At 41.2% G+C, this 19734-nt stretch overlaps 1 protein-coding gene across 2 annotated transcripts; it reads right to left on the minus strand.

Annotated features, from left to right (window-relative positions):
- Positions 1 to 205: 205 nt before the first annotated feature.
- On the minus strand, positions 206 to 19677 carry plgrkt (plasminogen receptor, C-terminal lysine transmembrane protein). 2 transcript variants are annotated; one of them, XM_020470043.2, is made up of 5 exons: positions 19516 to 19677; positions 18965 to 19049; positions 12278 to 12408; positions 1542 to 1651; positions 206 to 860 (listed from the first exon to the last, which is right to left on the minus strand). In XM_020470043.2, exons 2-5 carry the CDS (start codon positions 19043 to 19045, stop codon positions 733 to 735), a joined length of 450 nt encoding a protein of 149 aa, XP_020325632.1. In that variant the 5' UTR covers positions 19046 to 19049; positions 19516 to 19677; the 3' UTR covers positions 206 to 732. The 2 variants fall into 2 exon arrangements, with proteins under 2 accessions (XP_020325632.1, XP_031658989.1); XM_031803129.1 differs by lacking the exons at positions 18965 to 19049; positions 19516 to 19677 and adding an exon at positions 17748 to 17949 and having other exon boundaries at positions 211 to 860.
- Positions 19678 to 19734: the final 57 nt, after the last annotated feature.

Below are 19734 nucleotides of genomic sequence, written 5' to 3' on the forward strand. Positions count from 1 at the left end.
AAATCCTTTCGTGTAGCAGACTTACAGTGAAATGTCACTGTTCAGATTTGGTGTTTGGAAACAGCTCAGAGCTATACACTGGAGACTGCTTCCAATCAAATCTTCATCTGCAGTAAATGATGACCGGTACTGTGATAGTGGAAATTGATATGATTTTTTTCTATTCCAGAAAGTAAACTTTGTCATGAGAAATATCCACATGGTCCTGCGTACAGATAATAATATTTTATTAGTAGTATCATCAGCAGTCGACTTCTTTTACAATGGCAATTCATTTTTTTTATACAACGTTTACCAACTTTTGACAGTAGTGCAGGGCTGAGTAGTGACTGCTTACCATTCATCTTAGGCAATTGAAGTCCATTTTAATGTGGCCACAAATTCTAAGGCTAAAATGAAACAAACCCCTTTTCCATTAACTATATATCTGAACACCACTGGTGTAGATCATTCTAAAACAAGGCAGATTTTGATCACAACAGTCATTCCTAGGTCATCCCAATAAGTGTCCTATGTGCATGGCTGGCTGTGTAATTTCGCATTCATGTGCTATCGGAATGATCAGAAACGCTAAAATATCTAACTAGGTACTTGTATTTACAGAGTTTCCGATCATTTCGATAGCATGTGAAGACCTGATGAACGTTGATCTTGGGGACCGATCACTCACTCACTTCCAGGGGTGGAGATCAGAGGGGTGTGACACTGGACAACACACCCATCATGACAGTGTCATTTCTCAAAGAGGGAGCCGAGGGCGGTCTTGGCTCTTCTTGCCTTCTCAATGCTCTCGAAGTTGGGCACACCGTGTGGAAGGTCCAATCGGTCGTGTTCTGAGACCATGATGCTCTCTGCCTCTCCTGGGGACCCACACAGGCAGGAAGTGACATCAAGCAAGCAAAGAATACTTTATTGTTCATTTTCTTTTCAGAAATTAGGTTATTGCTTTCATCCAAGATACTGATATCAAACTGTGGTGGTCTGCTGTGGGTATTGGTGAAATCACATCTACCCTATACTGTAGTAACGGACTACAGCAAGAATTTGGTTTTCCCACATTTAATGTATCTTTCAATTTATCTGAGGGTGGATATGCCTTGGAAGGTTTCTGGTTGGCTGAAAGAAAATCAAACCCAAGTATTTTTGTGAAGCAGTGAAGCTTTCGGAAGTGACTTTAAAAGCAGCCCAGGGTATCCAAATGGCTTTCTCCATACCTAATGAGCACGGAACCCAATAACCAATGTCCCAGAATGTTTCAAGTTTGACAGAGAGAAGTCACACAAATCAAAGCAAGATCTGTCTTTTTCTTCTTAAGGTGATTTTTTTATCCTGAAATTAGGGGATTGACAACCCTGTCACAGTGAAATCACTAACAGATGTGATTGTGAGCTAAAATACCCCTTTCACATTACCGAGCTGAGCTGTACTGCATTGACCTGGTTACGCATCCACGGTGAAAGGACAATGAAAATAAAATATGAGTTTTCAAAATATGTTTCGAGTCAGCTGTCTGTGCACATGCTAGAGGGAGAAGTACTTACCCCTCATTCGGTAGATTAGCGTTCCATACCCCATGTCCATCTGATAGGCCAGGACAAAACTGAGAGGCACGACAGGGGCAAAGAGAACAGGCTTCTTCTTCTTAATGGCACTGCAAGAGTGGGAGATTAGACTGTCACAGAGATAAACTAACAAATAAAAGGGAACTGCACCCGCTGGGCTACGTTTTTTGGCTTGCTCCTCAAGAAATGCTGGCAGGCCATGACAGAAGCCAAACGTGAGTTGGCTTAGGGGTGTGGTTTGATGTGGGTGTGTCCTTTCCACCACCAAGACACCCATCTGTCAGAACCTTGCCCGCAGCTGTTCCCCCCCCCCACTCAAACAAAACAAATATACCTCCTGCGGGTTGAGTTCAATAACTACAGGCTAGATGCATGGTGAGATGCTGGAGAAAACGTTGAATTGGTCAGTAGCATACAGAGTAATACGAGAAGAATGCAATAAGCTGAACTTACCTAGATATTCTAAACTGTGTTTTTTTTGATAACTTTCAAATGTAACAGGTTCATGTAGAATAAGCAACCTTTTATATCACACCATAGAAGCAGTGTCATGCTAATATAACAATGTGCACCTTTCATTGTCATTCCCAGCCGATACAGATACTGTGCTTATTGTCATTTTGTCTGGTGGTAATGGGGCCACCTTGGCCAACATGTCAGTGGTCATACCTTCCTGGGTGGTGTCCCATATACAACAGGAGTACCATGATCCTGGTGCAGAATACACAGGGTTTCTCCCTCCCCATTTTGACTGATACCATTCAATTCAATAATAAAAGAAGACGATACAAGTAAAAGTTGTGTCTAGTAAAATGTTTATGCCGAGTGCCAGGTCTCTCTCCATTCAGAGACATCAGTATCAAGTCAGTCTGGACTTCATCACATCTTGCAAGTCTCCATGTGCTGGCTCCATACATGTTTCTGTGAACACACAGTCACTGTTTTATTACCAATGGCAGTTTGAGAGCGGTCGAAATTTACCCAATTGTTACGCAGAGGAAAATGGGGGAGGGTTTAGTATAATTGATTTAGTCCAGAAGGTAATTTAATTTGTAATAGATTAAATGTCATATTGCTCAGTGTTGGAGAACAAGTTGCTTATTATACCTCGATGTGTGCCCGATGCTGCCCTCCATCCCTAATTCTCTACTGGGCACGCAATATCAAGTGCGCCTAGTGTGATCTCAATCAAATGATCCATAGCCTGTACAATAGGCCTAGGCTATACGAAGAGCATGTTTGGAGAAGCACATGGCAAAGTTATATTTCTAAGATAATGTACTTCCGTCAAGTTTTTGTGCTGCTGGGATGGTGTATATAAAACTAGGCTACATTACATTACACACGGCAATGAATAGGCTAACCCAATTATAAGCCCTGGCCTGCACTGTTCTTGCTGATGTAAACCCTTTTGTGCTGCCTAACCAATGGCTGTGCTGTGTACGGTGGCACTTCAGCAGGCTAGTCAAACGTGTCCCCCGAAAATAATTTTGTATTTGTCCCAGAAATGCAATACCTGTGCCTGCGGACTAGGCCTACTGATGTCCTGTTCAGTTTGAGAGGCCGAAAATGAGGAGGACCGGAGGTAAGCTTGCTACTGCTATAATTGATTTGAATAAAAACAAAATGTTTCATTGCCCATAATGAAGCTATTTATCAGTTACTGACCTCGCAATAAGCAATAGTTGAGTAACTTACATTACTATGGAGCGGAGCTGGACAGCGCACGTGTGCTGAAAGTAGGCTAATTCGAGGCAGGCCTTAGTTTAAACAGTTGTCATTTTAATTTGACTTTAGGCTACTAACAACAACAGGTCTTTGTGTTAGAGCCTATTTCTTTCTATTTCTTTCGAATTGTGAGGCTATTGTGGCTTTTGTTCAAGAAAATGGCTAAAAGCATAGGCCTAACCCTTGTTAGCTTAAGATGTAGAAAAACATTTATGGACCTGATTATATAACGTGATCTATAACACCTTAGTACGCAATGCTTTATGCTAGAAGCAAGCTGCAAAACGCCAGACTCCGATGCATATGTCCCATCTTTGATTTGACATTGAGGCTGCGCAGCAACCTTCTATAGCCGAGAAGACAAAAAAATGCACTTTGCTTTGGAAGTAATGTGTGATTTTGTCACTCAATTGATGTCCAACATTTCAACAGGCTATACATACTACACTCTAAATCAGTCAGGAGCAAGCCAGGTAGACTAATTATTTAGGCTATATTATTATTATTTCGAGGCTATTGCCTGCCATTTAAGAAATTGTGAAGAATTTGTGACACTACAGCACGTGTCAAACTCATTCCACAGAGTATCTGTGGGTTTTCGCTCCACTAGGTCATTAATTAGTAAGGAACTCCCCTCACCTGGTTGTATAAGTCTTAAGTGGGGGGGGGGGACCCCGCAGACAACCAGCCCTAGGTGGAATGAGTTTGACACCCCTGCACTACAGGCTAGAAGGAACGCTCAGCATTTCGACAACACAACAGCATCCCTATACATTTCACATTAGACTGTATTAAAATACATTTGACAAAATGATTACTTAGAATTAAATGAAAAATGCCTTACTAGGCTATACAGTGCCTTTTTGAATTCACTTTTAGAAACACAAGTTTGGACAGTCTTTGGTTTGAGGATCATGCGGTGAGCTATGCATGCCTAGTTTGTTAATTTAGCCTAGTAGATGCTCTTATATTCCCATGCCCTTATTACACGCAACACAACAATATCATGGAATAAAATCGATTATTTAAAAAAGGATAGTTAAACAGTTACAAGCGCATATAGGGCTCCTGGATTATATGTGGCCGCCATGTTAAAAAAACAAAAAAAATGGCTTTTTCGCAAATGTATTGATAATCAGATACTTCAGTTGTAACTGGTTCTGTTGCACTACATCTCTTGCTCCTGGATTATATGTGGCCGCCATGTTAAAAAAACAAATGTATTGATAATCAGATACTTCAGTTGTAACTGGTTCTGTTGCACTACATCTCTTGTATTGATAATCAGATACTTCAGTTGTAACTGGTTCTGTTGCACTACATCTCTTGTATTGATAATCAGATACTTCAGTTGTAACTGGTTCTGTTGCACTACATCTCTTGTATTGATAATCAGATACTTCAGTTGTAACTGGTTCTGTTGCACTACATCTCTTGTATTGATAATCAGATACTTCAGTTGTAACTGGTTCTGTTGCACTACATCTCTTGTATTGATAATCAGATACTTCAGTTGTAACTGGTTCTGTTGCACTACATCTCTTGTATTGATAATCAGATACTTCAGTTGTAACTGGTTCTGTTGCACTACATCTCTTGTATTGATAATCAGATACTTCAGTTGTAACTGGTTCTGTTGCACTACATCTCTTGTATTGATAATCAGATACTTCAGTTGTAACTGGTTCTGTTGCACTACATCTCTTGTATTGATAATCAGATACTTCAGTTGTAACTGGTTCTGTTGCACTACATCTCTTGTATTGATAATCAGATACTTCAGTTGTAACTGGTTCTGTTGCACTACATCTCTTGTATTGATAATCAGATACTTCAGTTGTAACTGGTTCTGTTGCACTACATCTCTTGTATTGATAATCAGATACTTCAGTTGTAACTGGTTCTGTTGCACTACATCTCTTGTATTGATAATCAGATACTTCAGTTGTAACTGGTTCTGTTGCACTACATCTCTTGTATTGATAATCAGATACTTCAGTTGTAACTGGTTCTGTTGCACTACATCTCTTGTATTGATAATCAGATACTTCAGTTGTAACTGGTTCTGTTGCACTACATCTCTTGTATTGATAATCAGATACTTCAGTTGTAACTGGTTCTGTTGCACTACATCTCTTGTATTGATAATCAGATACTTCAGTTGTAACTGGTTCTGTTGCACTACATCTCTTGTATTGATAATCAGATACTTCAGTTGTAACTGGTTCTGTTGCACTACATCTCTTGTATTGATAATCAGATACTTCAGTTGTAACTGGTTCTGTTGCACTACATCTCTTGTATTGATAATCAGATACTTCAGTTGTAACTGGTTCTGTTGCACTACATCTCTTGTATTGATAATCAGATACTTCAGTTGTAACTGGTTCTGTTGCACTACATCTCTTGTATTGATAATCAGATACTTCAGTTGTAACTGGTTCTGTTGCACTACATCTCTTGTATTGATAATCAGATACTTCAGTTGTAACTGGTTCTGTTGCACTACATCTCTTGTATTGATAATCAGATACTTCAGTTGTAACTGGTTCTGTTGCACTACATCTCTTGTATTGATAATCAGATACTTCAGTTGTAACTGGTTCTGTTGCACTACATCTCTTGTATTGATAATCAGATACTTCAGTTGTAACTGGTTCTGTTGCACTACATCTCTTGTATTGATAATCAGATACTTCAGTTGTAACTGGTTCTGTTGCACTACATCTCTTGTATTGATAATCAGATACTTCAGTTGTAACTGGTTCTGTTGCACTACATCTCTTGTATTGATAATCAGATACTTCAGTTGTAACTGGTTCTGTTGCACTACATCTCTTGTATTGATAATCAGATACTTCAGTTGTAACTGGTTCTGTTGCACTACATCTCTTGTATTGATAATCAGATACTTCAGTTGTAACTGGTTCTGTTGCACTACATCTCTTGTATTGATAATCAGATACTTCAGTTGTAACTGGTTCTGTTGCACTACATCTCTTGCTCTCGGCCATCCACGTTATGTTTTTATTATTATTTTGGGTACAGGGGAGGGGCACTTTTTTTCTTCAAGCATTTAGGTAAGATTCTTCAAATAGCCACCCTTTGCCTTGATGAACTTCTTGCACACTCTTGGCATTCTCTCAACCAGCTTCACCTGGAATGCATTTCCAACAGTCTTGAACGAGTTCCCACATATGCTGAGCACTTGTTGGCTACTTTTCCTTCACTCTGCGGTCTGACTTATCCCAAACCATCTCAATTTAGTTGAGGTCAGGGGATTGTGGAGGCCAGGTCATCTGATGCAGCACTCCATCTCTCTCCTTTTTGGACAAATAGCCCTTACACAGTCTGGAGGTGTGTTGGGTCATTGTCCTGTTGAAAAACAAAAGATAGTCCCATCAAGTGCTAACCACTTGGGATGACATATCGCTGCAGAATGCTGTGGTAGCCATGCTGGTTAAATTTGCCTTGAATTATTTGATCTGTATTGTAGGTTAAGGGCTTGTAGAGTTGAAGTCGGAAGTTCACATACACCTTAGCCAAATACATTTGAACTCAGTTTCACAATTCCTGACATTTAATCCTAATAAAAATTCCCTGTCTTAGGTCAGTTAGGATCACCACTTTATTTTAAGAATGTGAAATGTCAGACTAATAGTAGAGAGTGATTTATTTCAGCTTTTATTTCTTTCATCACATTCCCAGTGGGTCAGAAGTTTACATACACTCAAATAGTATTTGGTAGCGTTGCCTTTAAATTGTTTAACTTGGGTCAAATGTTTTGGGTAGCTTTCCACAACCTTCCCACAATAAGTTAGGTGAATTTTGGCCCATTCCTCCTGAGCTGGTGTAACTGAGTCAGGTGTGTAGGCCTCCTTGCTCGCACACGCTTGTTCAGTTCTGTCCACAAATTGTCAATAGGATTAAGGTCAGGGCTTTGTGATGGCCACTCCAATACCTTTACTTTGTTGCCCTTAAGCCATTTTGCCACAACTTTTGAAGTATGCTAGTGGTCATTGTCTATTTGAAAGACCAATTTGCGACCAAGCTTTAACTTCCTGACTGATGTCTTGAGATGTTGCTTCAATATATCCACATAATCTTCCTACCTCGTGATGCTATCTATTTGGTTTCCTGCACCAGTCCCTCCTGCAGCAAAGCACCCCCACAACATGATGCTGCCACCCCCATGCTTCACGGTTGGGATGGTGTTCTTCGGCTTGCAAGCCTCCCCTTTTTCCTCCAAACATAACGATGGTCATTGTGGCCAACAGTTCAATTTTTGTTTCATCAGACCAGAGGACATTTCTCCAAAAGGTACGATCTTTGTCACCATATGCAGTTGCAAACCGTAGTCTGGCTTTTACATAGCGGTTTTGGAGCAGTGGCTTCTTCCTTGCTGAGCGTCGATATAGGACTCATTTTACTGTGGATATAGATACTTTTGTACCCGTTTCCTCCATTATCTTCACAAGGTCCTTCGTTGTGGTTCTGGGATTGATTTGCACTTTTCGCACCAAAGTACGTTCATCTCTAGGAGAAAGAACATGTCTCCTTCCTGAGCGGTATGATGGCTGAGTGGTCCCATGGAGTTTATACTTGCGAACAATTGTTCGTACATATGAACGTGGTACCTTCAGGCGCTTGGAAATTGCTCCCAAAGACGAACCAGACTTGTGGAGGTCTACAAGGTCTTGGCAGATGTCTTTTGATTTTCCCATTATGTCAAGCAAAGAGGCATTGAGTTTGAAGGTAGGCCTTGAAATACATCTACAGGTACACTTCCAATTGACTCAAATTATGTCACTTAGCGTATCAGAAGCTTCTAAAGCCATGACATCATTTTCCAAGCTGTTTAAAAGGCACAGTCAACTTAGTGTATGTAAACTTCTGACCCACTGGAATTGTGATACAGTGAAATAATCTCTAAACAATTGTTGGAAAAATTACTTGTGTCATGCATAAAGTAGATGTCCAAACCGACTTGCCAAAGCTATAGTTTGTGAACAAGAAATTTGTGGAGTTGTTGAAAAACGAGTTAATGACTCTAACTGTATATTTTGATCATTATCACTGTCATCACTAGCATAGCTGACGATAGATACCCTAAACAGCACTTCATGATGACAAAAGTGAGTGCTACAGGGCGATATTCATTTTAATCAGTTACCTGCTTTCTTGGATACAGGAACAATGGTGGCCATCTTGAAGCATTTGGGGACAGCAGACTAGGATAGGGAGAGATGATGTCCGTAAACACTCCAGCCAGCTGGTCTGCGCATGCTCTGAGGAAGCGGCTAGGGATGCCGTCTGGGCCGGCAGCCTTGCGAGGGTTAACAAACTTAAATGTCTCACTCACGTCAGCCACGGAGAAAGAGAGCCCACAGTCCTTGGCAGCGGGCCGTATCAGTGGCATTCTGTTATCCTCAAAGCGGGCGAAGGTGTTTAGCTTGTCTGGAAGCAAGACGTCAGTGTCCGGTGTGGCTGGTTTTCCCTTCGTAGTCTATGATTGTCTGTAGACTCTGCCACATATGTCTCGTGCCTGAGCCGTTGAATTGCGACTCCACACTGACATTTTGCCTGTTTTGATTGCCTTACGGAGGGGAATAACTACTGTTTGTATTAGGCCATATTCCCAGTCACCTTGCCATGGTTAAATGCGGTGGTTCACGCTTTGTTTTGCTCGAATGCTGCCATCTTTCCACAGTTTATTGATTCGGTTAGGTTTTAATAGTCACAGTGGGTACAACATCTCCTATACACTTCCTGATGATATCAGTCACCGTATCAGTGTATTCATCAATATTATTCTCGGAGGCTACCCGGAACATTTCTCAGTCCGCGTGATCAAAACAATCATCAAGCATGGATTCCGATTGGTCAGACCAGTGTTGAACAGTCCTTAGCACAGGCACTTCCGGTTTGAGTTTATGCCTATAAGGAAGGGAGGAGCGTCTTGTAGGCATCCTGGAAGATGGAGTAGCAGTGGTCCAATGTTTTAGCAGCGCAAGTACTACAGTCAATGTGTTGATAGAACTTCGGTAGCATTTTCCTCAAATTTGCTTTGTTAAAATCCCCAGTTACAATAAATGCAGCCTCAGAATTTGTGGTTTCCAGTTTGCATAAAGTCCAGTGAAGTTCGAAGGTCATCGTTGTATCGGCTTGAGGGGAAATATACACGGCTGTGACTATAACCAAACCTCTTGGGAGGTGATACGGTCAGCATTTGATTGAGGTATTCTACAGTAGGTTGGGTGAACAAAAGGACATGACTTACGGTATGTTGCTCTTGCTGCGGGCGATTCCCTGATCCACCTCTACGCAGACGACACCATTCTATATACTTTCGGCCAGTCTTTGGACACTGTGCTATCTAACCTCCAAACAAGCTTCAATGCCATACAACACTCCTTCCGTGGCCTCCAACTGCTCTTAAACGCTAGTAAAACCAAATGCATGCTTTTCAACCGGTCGCTGCCTGCACCTGCATGCCCGACTAGCATCACCACCCTGGATGGTTCCGACCTAGAATATGTGGACGTCTATAAGTACCTAGGTGTCTGGCTAGACTGCAAACTCTCCTTCCAGACTCATATCAAACATCTCCAATCGAAAATCAAATCAAGAGTCGGCTTTCTATTCCGCAACAAAGCCTCCTTCACTCAAGCCGCCAAGCTTACCCTAGTAAAACTGACTATCCTACCGATCCTCGACTTCGGCGATGTCATCTACAAAATGGCTTCCAACACTCTACTCAGCAAACTGGATGCAGTCTATCACAGTGCCATCCGTTTTGTCACTAAAGCACCTTATACTACCCACCACTGCGACTTGTATGCTCTAGTCGGCTGGCCCTCGCTACATATTCGTCGCCAGACCCACTGGCTCCAGGTCATCTACAAGTCTATGCTAGGTAAAGCTCCGCCTTATCTCAGCTCACTGGTCACGATGGCAACACCCATCCGTAGCACGCGCTCCAGCAGGTGTATCTCACTGATCATCCCTAAAGCCAACACCTCATTTGGCCGCCTTTCGTTCCAGTACTCTGCTGCCTGTGACTGGAACGAATTGCAAAAATCGCTGAAGTTGGAGACTTTTATCTCCCTCACCAACTTCAAACATCAGCTATCTGAGCAGCTAACCGATCGCTGCAGCTGTACATAGTCTATTGGTAAATAGCCCACCCTTTTCACCTACCTCATCCCCGTACTGTTTCTATTTATTTACTTTTCTGCTCTTCTGCACACCAATATCTCTACCTGTACATGACCATCTGATCTTTTATCACTCCAGTGTTAATCTGCAAAATTGTAATTATTTGCCTACCTCCTCATGCCTTTTGCACACATTGTATATAGACCCCCCCTTCGTTTTCTACTGTGTTATTGACTTGTTAATTGTTTACTCCATGTGTAACTCTTTGTTGTATGCTCACACTGCTATGCTTTATCTTGGCCAGGTCGCAGTTGCAAATGAGAACTTGTTCTCAACTAGCCTACCTGGTTAAATAAAGGTGAAATAAAAAAATAAAAAAAATAAATAAAAATGTTATCACAATAACAGTAGTTAATCATGAAACATATACCCCCGCACCTCTTTCCAGAAATATATTTATTTCTGTCTGCACGATTAACTGAGAACCCAGCTGGCTGTACTGACTCAGACAGTACATCCTGAGAGAGCCATGTTTCTGTGAAACAGAGTATGTTACAATCCCTGATGTCTCTCTAGAAGGAAATCCTCGCCTTGAGCTCGTCAACTTTATTATCCAGAGACTATTAGAGCGTAATATACTCGGAAGCGGTGGATGATGTGTGCACCTCCTGAGTCGGACTGGAAGTCCACTCCTAATACCTCCTCTCCGCCGGCGGTGTTTTGGGTCAACCTCTGGAATCAGTTAAATTGCCCTGGGAGATACGAACAAAGGATCTGATTTGGGATGCTGGCGAGTTACCGTCACTCTGATATCCAAAAGTTCTTCCAGGCTGTATGTCATAACACAAAATAAATTCTAGGCTAATAACGTAAGAAATAATACATTAAAAAAACTAATACTGCAAAGTTGCCTAGGGGCTAGAAGTATGGCTTCCCCATCTATCGCCACCATTTTCTCAAACCACTAGATGTTCATTTTTGCAACGATGGGGCACACAGTTTAGCTGACATTATCAACACTGGCCAAGGCTTAAAGCCTGCATACACACAAACTCACTTCCTTGACAACAGCTCTGCTCTGTGAAGCGCAAGAAGAATGAATGCACTGACTTCTGCAGTGGCCGTATTGCAATAAATGCTGTACGGCCACTGCAGACGTCGGATTGACCATGCAATGCCTTTTATGTTGAGGATGGCCAAAGACAAATCAACAAATACTTAGAACAATCATTGATATGCTCGAAAAAAAATTATATTGCTTTACACAACATGATGGGCGGCATTGTATATGACTCGTGTGTTTTGACAAAGAACATATCTGCCATCTACATCAACCTGCATGTGAATAACAGGTCATGAACTGCATACAACACAGCCTTGAGACTGCTGTAAATAAAACAGTGTTGTTGCTTTAAAAGCCACTGCACTTCACATCATTCAGTTACCCCCTGACCCTTTAGATCAGTGAGCCTCTCACACCTAACATGTAGGAAATGCAGCCACTCGGGTCTGCAAGCTGTGGCAGCAGCAGTGTGCCGTTGTACGTTTCTGAGAATCAAACCATCTGTTAACACTTCATTTGAACTGTACATCATAACAGCGTCATAATGACATAACAAAAGTAATAAGTCAAGATATCATTTGTCATGTCATGCTTATGCCAATAGTGTGACACTGACGTACAGTACAGTTAAAATACACTGCCAGCTTAATACAAATATTTATGACTCGAAATGGCCTCATCCATGTCCTAACTATTGAAGAACAGACTTAATGTGAACAAACATGTTGTAGGCCTACTGGCCTAGTTAACACTACGGAGAACCCACCCGATGGTGAGGCCTAGTGCGGCCAGGCTGAAGAAGGTGCCGTAGTATTTGAGGAACTCCCTGGACCAGGCTATCTGCATGGCCATCTGTCTCTCTCTCATCTGATTCTGCATCAGGATCTGTCTCTCCATCTGGGGTCGGGCAGGAAGGTCAGAAACACACTTTGTCAGAGCTAAGAGTGGGCAAAACTGGTTGCAATGACATCATTATGACATTACACTCAGTAAGAAATACGTTTTGTTAAGCAGCAGAACTGAGCAGGCAAAATTATGACGTAAAAGGAAGTTTTCCAGCAGCAGATTGCAAAAATTACAGCCCAAAGTATGTCTGGTTGCTAAGAATAAAGATCCCTCCCAATGTGTTCTCTATGGGTAGTTCCATCTCACTTCAACAAGCCATGTCACCAACCATCTCAGATAGTGTCTGTAGTTAGAAACAGATAAGATTAGCATTCCTGAAACATTATTTTATTGAAATTGTATTTGATCTCTAAATTAAGCTAATTGATTACACCAAAATTGGCCATTTTAATTAATATGATTCATATAATCTTTAATAAATATAGTACTTAACATTCGATTTGGACCATCATTCTTCCTAACATTGAGTGTCCAATAAAATGGTCAAAAGCCATCCACACCCCAACAACCAGTACACAGTCTCAGTTCTCTGTTTGACAAGTAGTATAAATATGTGGTTTTGAATATTGCTCCTTCATCCTTGGTAATGTATATCCTGTGAATCTGGTCATGTTTTATTTTATACCCCCTTTTTCTCCCCAATTTCATGATTACAATCGTCTCATTGCTGCAACTCCCCAATGGGCTTGGGAGAGGCGAAGGTTGAGTTATGCGTCCTCCAAAACATGACCCGCCCAAGCCGTGCTTCTTAAAACTCTCGCTTAACCCGGAAGCCAGCCGCACCAATGTGTCGGAGGAAACACCACTCAACTGACGACCGAAGTCAGCCTGCAGGCGCACCGGCATGACACAAGGAGTCGCTAGAGCACGATGAGCCAAGTAAAGCCCTCCCGGCCAAACCCTCCCCTAACCCCAGGCTGTAGTGATGCTGCAACACTGTGATGCAATGCATTAGACCGCTGCGCCACTCGGGAGGCAATCCATAACTTTTTTTAAAGGGAATAAACCACACAACCACACACACACACACACACGAGGGTCTGTTTCCTGGAGGCAAATTAAACTGAAAACTGAATTGCTATCATGGAGCACTAGCTTGAATTGTGAGGTTGACAGCACAATTTATTTTCACCATTAACAAAAGCTATTGGTTAAATAAAATGTGATCCATTTAAAACACAAGAGAACAGCAAAATGGAAAGAAATATCAGGAACAGCGGCATCTAGAGGGCAAAACTTGGTACTTTCACACAAATGTATGGTAAATAATGAAATCAACTTCAATGGCTAATTTCTCTGAACAGTGAAAAAAATAAACATCACCAGATTCACAGGGAGTACATTACAAAAGGTTGAAGCAATACTCCAAGCAGCAGCTCCATACTACTTGTCAGACAGAGAACTGATACTGTATACTGGTTGTTGGGGTGGGGTGTGGGGGGGGGGGGGGGATCAGTGGGTGGCTTTTTAAAATGTTATTGGATTCCTCATGTCTTACTCATTGTTAGGAAGAATTATGGTCCAAATCGGTTGTTAGGTACTATATTTATTGAAGATTATATGAATCCTATAAATTACAAATGGCCAATTTGGGTGGAGTCTATTAGCTTATTTTCTCAAAGATCAAATAATATGTCAACAAAATAATGTTTCAGGAATGCTAATCTTATCTGTTTCTAACTACAGAAACAATTTCAGAACAATCAGATGGTGGGTGTCAAAATCCTCTTGTGCTTTTTGAGGTGGAATGACTCCCATGTCATAAAACATTTTAGAAAAAGGCTGTGCCGTTATCCTCGCGTGGTGAGGCATTGAAATGCATTGAAAACAGGGGTTATACATTATATATTACTTTAACAAAATCTCTTTCTCTGACCAATTGTATTAGCATAAAATAGAATTGTAAAACATTTGAGCATACAATAAAGCTCTGTATTAGAATTTTTATGTTATACAGTTTTGCTCATTTCTATCAAGGGTGTCAATTTCAGACTCCACTGTAAAAAGGACATCAATTATAGTATGTCATGTTGATGATGATTTATGGCAATTTATATATTTTTTGTGATTTGTGGCAAATTTGAATATTGGAACGGTAAGTGGGCCAGAATTGACAGAGCACTAGACAACATGGTAAAGGACATATAATGACAACAAAAAATATCACTGACATTGTCTGAACATTTAGGAATGGTTAAAAAACAAGCTCAACGGCGATCGCCATTGAAAGTTATTATTTTAGTGTAGGACTAAGCTTAATCTAGTCCAGACAATTGTTAGATTCCAAGATTTCAAATGGAATTTCATAAAAACAAACATTTACATTTCTGCAAACTTTCATTTCTTCTCTTTCTCATGTGGTGATCTGAATGACGAGAGGTAGAGCGAGACTGATTGGCTCAATTTGAGACTCATTAGTCATTACTCAATTGATTTTAGAGTCACACAACCCATTGTGAAGAAGTTACATGACCAATCAATCATGAAAGCCATTGTGTCCTCAAGAAGCTGGAAGTATCATGTCTGCCTGATTGCCCGAGTGTCATTAACGCCATTAACGGAGTGCTGCTGAATAGAGCATGGAGGGAGATGGAGGTGTTGTGACGTGAGAAGGGTGGAGCTCGTTGGTAGTTCCAGCGCGAATAGATCACCTCCTCCATCCAGTCAGGAGGCCTCTCACTGGGCCGGGTCACAGAGTAGAAAGTGAAAAGTTATCCAGTGAAGGTGTCCCAAATGGCATCCTTATAATAAATAGTTGATTTATATAGCGCTTTCTACCAACTGAGGTACTCCTAGCGCTTTACATAGGTTGAAACTCACCACCAATGTGCTGCCCGGCGACCATTTTTGTGCCAGAACGCTCACCACACATCAGCTATCTGGTGGAGAGGTGAGTGATACGGCAATTAGAAATGAGGGGGATGACTAGGTGGCCATGATGGAATGGGGCCAGGTAGGACATTTTTCCAGGACACCAGGGTTAACCATCAGGCAGGTGGGGAATTCTCATCTGCAGTCATTTAAATGGGCTTGACACTTTAGATTGTATGGCCACCAGACATCGATTTCAGCATGTTTTGCCACCAACAACGTTGCGTCATCAAACTGGAGATGGCTAAGGAAGCAGAACCCCCCCTCCCCACTAAAAAATGGAAACACCACAGAGGAAAGATGTACAGTTAAGATAAAGTATAGTGTATTTTAAAGGCTTATTTCCGGCAGTGTGTAATGCATTTTTATTAGGTCCACGTAAGTAGTGGGCCCATTTAACTGTTTATATACCTCAGAGCACAAAAGGGGGTCACCAGTGCATTCGGGCAGATAGGAAAGATTTCTTCTCGTGTATACCACATCGATGTCTGAGTAAGGCATTAGGCCAATGTTTTGTAGGACTTTGATTGCATGGGGCTATACCGAATCCCTGCAGCCAAGACATAGGCCTATGAAGAACCTTGACCAACTCAAGCTTTAACGCAAAGTCATGCTCAAATATAATCTGTTCTGAATAGTCAGATAGGGGGTTAGGGATCAGGAAGCAGGGGAAGTCAGAAGGCATGGGGAAGTCGAGGGAGGAGGAGTATGGAGGTGACAAAGTGGTTATTAATCTGTGGAGGAAGTTCACTGACATTTCCTAAAGGCCGTGTGGAGGGATGTTCTTGACTGAGCATTAAACCAAACAATAGAGACCATCTCAAATAATCAAGACAAGTTTCTAAAGGAACTTTTATTTTTAGTCTGTTGAGCCTAGTTAGGAGATAAAACCGTATCACCATCAAAGTTATCATCTCACGTATCGTCATACGCAGGGAAACAATTTGAGCTTTGTGAAAGACCAGACTGTGGGGGGTGTGAATGACTGTCTTCAAATACTAAATTATGAGCAATAATAATCTAGATTCAATGCTGTTCCACCTTCCTCATAACATCAGGCCACACACACACCCCTATAATTTGAGGGCCATTTTTCCCATATTTTGATAATGATGAATAAAAATGTCATAGCCTTCAATCATGCACGACACACCATATAAACTGACCATTTAATAATTAAATCATGGACAATAACATAAAACGTTTGAGATTGCACTACAATGAGCAGTGACGTAGGTTTGACATCTTAATGCAGGAGAGAGGGAGAAGACATATGCTAGATACACCAGCTATCCTTTTAAAATTGCCAGGTCGATTCCATTCATTACCAAGTGTCAGATAGTAATTTACATCGACAAGAAGATGGCTACAGTACAGTAATGTTCTATTTCTAGGTGATTGTGTCCTCACATCACCTTTAAGAATGTCAAAAAATATATAAAGAAGTTGCATTAGGCACATAACACAATGGCGTGTTTTACAGTATGTATTTTTACAACGAAGTTTGTCACCACCTATGGGCACTTGTCTGATAATGACATTGTTCTGCTACAAACAATGATCACACGTGCTGATGGCCTCACAGGCAAAAATGCTAAATGTATTCTTCAACAAAATGGAGGGAAAAAGCTTTTTAACTTGTTGCAAAAAGCCACCTCTAACGATTGCAATAAAATCGTTGTTTTACAACCTGCTTAAACTAGCCCCGGGAGGATGGAAGCACCTCACTTCATCTTAGAGACTGCGGTTGCTGTGATATTCTAGAATCTAGGGGAAACTACTGAGCACAAATAAAATGTGTGCTACTCAGTGGGCAAAACTCGTTTAAAATACATCTTTACAACCAGAAACCTGGCAAAACTGGTTGAGAAGATGCCATTACAACCGTTGTAATGACGTCATTTCAACCAGTTTTGCCCAGTTTTACCCACTGGGTAGGCAGGCACACCTGAAACGTCTATACCTTCCCTCCAAGATACAGAAATATATAATGTCCACAAATTGTATAGGTTTATATACAAAGCTTTGTAATGGCTTTTGCATTTGTGAAGACATAACAGACCAGGGGTGTAAGCACTTTGAGCCATTTACACTTTTCTAACATCAATAAGGCAGTGGTTCTCAAACTTCTCCTGGGGACCCGCACCTGTTCCATCCATTTGATCAATTTTAAAGCTAGCACAGCTGATTCAACTTGTCAACTAAACATCAAGCACTTGACTAACACCATGCCCAAACTGGACACATTTCGATTTTGTCCACCCCACACCAAACACGTTCACAACACGCAAGTTGAAATATCAAAACAAACTCTGAACCAATTATATTAAGGTCAAAAAGCATTAAACATTTATGGCAATTTAGCTAGCTTGCAGTTGCTAGCTAATTTGTCCTATTTAGCTAGCTTGCGGTTGCTAGCCAATTTGTCCTGGAAACTAAACATTGAGTGGTTATTTTACCTGAAATGCACAAGGTCCTCTAATCTGACAATTAATCCACACACAAAACTGTCATCAGAGTCATTTCGAGTTCTCTCTCCTTCCTAAGCTTTTTCTTCTTTGGACTTTATGGCCATTGGCATCCAACTTTCCTAACAAGGTGTATTACCACAACCGACTGACCTCAGTTCATCTTTCAATCACCCACGTGGGTATAACCAATGAGGAGATGACACGTGGGTATATGCTTCTAAAAGCCAATGAGGAGATGGGAAAGGAAGGACTTGCATCGCGATGGACTTCTAGTTGCTTGGCAATGCAGACGCGAGCAGTGTGGGTGCAATGATTGAATAACATGTATGTGTAAATGTATTTTGCAGCGCTCGCAACGCCTTTGGGTAGTGTGTAAGTGAATCAGGTGAGCTAGTTCAGGGCTACAACAAAATTGTGAATCTTCTGGGGGCCCCGAGGAGAGGTTTGAGAACCACTGCAAAAGGGGGCAATCAGTGGTAAAAGTGGTTGAGTAGCCTATGACGTCAAATCAATTAACTTAATAACACATCAAACATTAAATGGATTATAAACTGCTATATCCCCATTTCAGGTAAGTCTAATGTTGAGGCCATGGGAATGTAATCAGACATTTTATATAATGACCTTATTTTGAAAAGCCCTGGAACCACACTTCTTATAGGCCCCATGCATATCAAATGTTTCTCAATTTATCGGCCTACATAACGGTAACTAAAATCATCTCCTTGGCTTCCACCTGGTGAGATATGGTGAGGTAGTCTAATTCAGGGGTTCTCAAACTTCAGGAGGGAGGGGTAGGGGGAGACACCCAAGCCCCCATTTTGGGAACCACTCGTCTAATTGACAAGTACATTTTTAAATTACCTTTATTTACCTACGAGAAAGTCCGTTAAGAACAAATTCTTATTTACAACACGTGTAGGATCATAGGCTATTTTTTGGGCTGTATTTACTGCTATGTGCGTTGGCACTGCCTCCCAGAAGTAGAAAACATACATAGGATGACTTAACATCTTAGATAATGTAAATATTCTCTGAATAATGACCATAATTGTAAATGTTACATTTTTTACTGGTACGTATGACTGGCATGTCAGTAGAGATGATTCAGACTCCTGTGTATAATCTGTACAAGTGTATTATCCCACCTTCTCACATGGGGAAATTCATTGGAATCTTTGGAAGGCTATGTATAAGCATCTCACCTGGAGCCGTGCGTTGTGCAGCATGAACTCCTGCTGCTTCTTGAAGTTCTGGTCCATAGATTTAGACAGCATAAAACCCATGGTGCTGGTTTAGATAATAAAATGAAGCCACATGCTATGAGATAAAGCAAGGGTCTGGGCTCTGGGTTTATCCTGGCCTGGAAAAACTCAGGGCCCTATTAAAAGCAAGATGTGCATACTACTGTAGGTGGCTGGGCCACCAACAAAACAATGAGGATTTCTATGGTAGCAACTGCTGCTAGCTAAACAATATATGTAGCTATAGAGCACTGCTCAATGAATGACATTCCATGGGTGCAAAAATACGTTTGTTAAATTTATAGCTAGCTAAAACTGTTAATAAACGTGTGACACTCGACGCCTGCTTACAGTAAGTGGCTAGCTAGTGGTGCAATGAATCATTATTAGCTAGCAAAGTCAGCTAGCTACTAGTAGTAGTTAGCGCGTTAAGGCAAACAGTTCCACATTTGAAATTATTGCATGCGGTCTTGAAAAGCCACGTCAATTCGCTGTGGCAGTGAAAAACATACCTTTTATTTTATGTCGCTATTCTATAAATGTATTTAGCTAGTTAGTTATGATTCATGTGTGCTGCTCCGCTAAAGTTTCCTTTTCCAAAGTTCTATGGGCATGTTCACGGAAGCAAGCAAGCATGCGCTACCCACGACACACAGGCGTCTCACTCATTGGTCAGAATTTTGACATTGAGGGACTTATTTTATGCTGTCGGGAATTGAACCCGGCAAAAG

This window comes from Oncorhynchus kisutch, linkage group LG23 (genome assembly GCF_002021735.2).
Source record: "Oncorhynchus kisutch isolate 150728-3 linkage group LG23, Okis_V2, whole genome shotgun sequence".
Lineage (NCBI taxonomy): Eukaryota > Metazoa > Chordata > Actinopteri > Salmoniformes > Salmonidae > Oncorhynchus > Oncorhynchus kisutch.

Bases quoted from the DNA above. Each gene is read 5' to 3' on its own strand.
- plgrkt (XM_020470043.2), bottom strand. From the start codon at position 19,045: ATGGGTTTTATGCTGTCTAAATCTATGGACCAGAACTTCAAGAAGCAG. The intron at 12,409-18,964 runs GTGAGATGCTTA...GCCCGACCCCAG, and splicing joins TGCACAACGCACGGCTCCAG to ATGGAGAGACAGATCCTGAT. The intron at 861-1,541 runs GTAAGTACTTCT...GTGGGTCCCCAG, and splicing joins GCTAATCTACCGAATGAGGG to GAGAGGCAGAGAGCATCATG.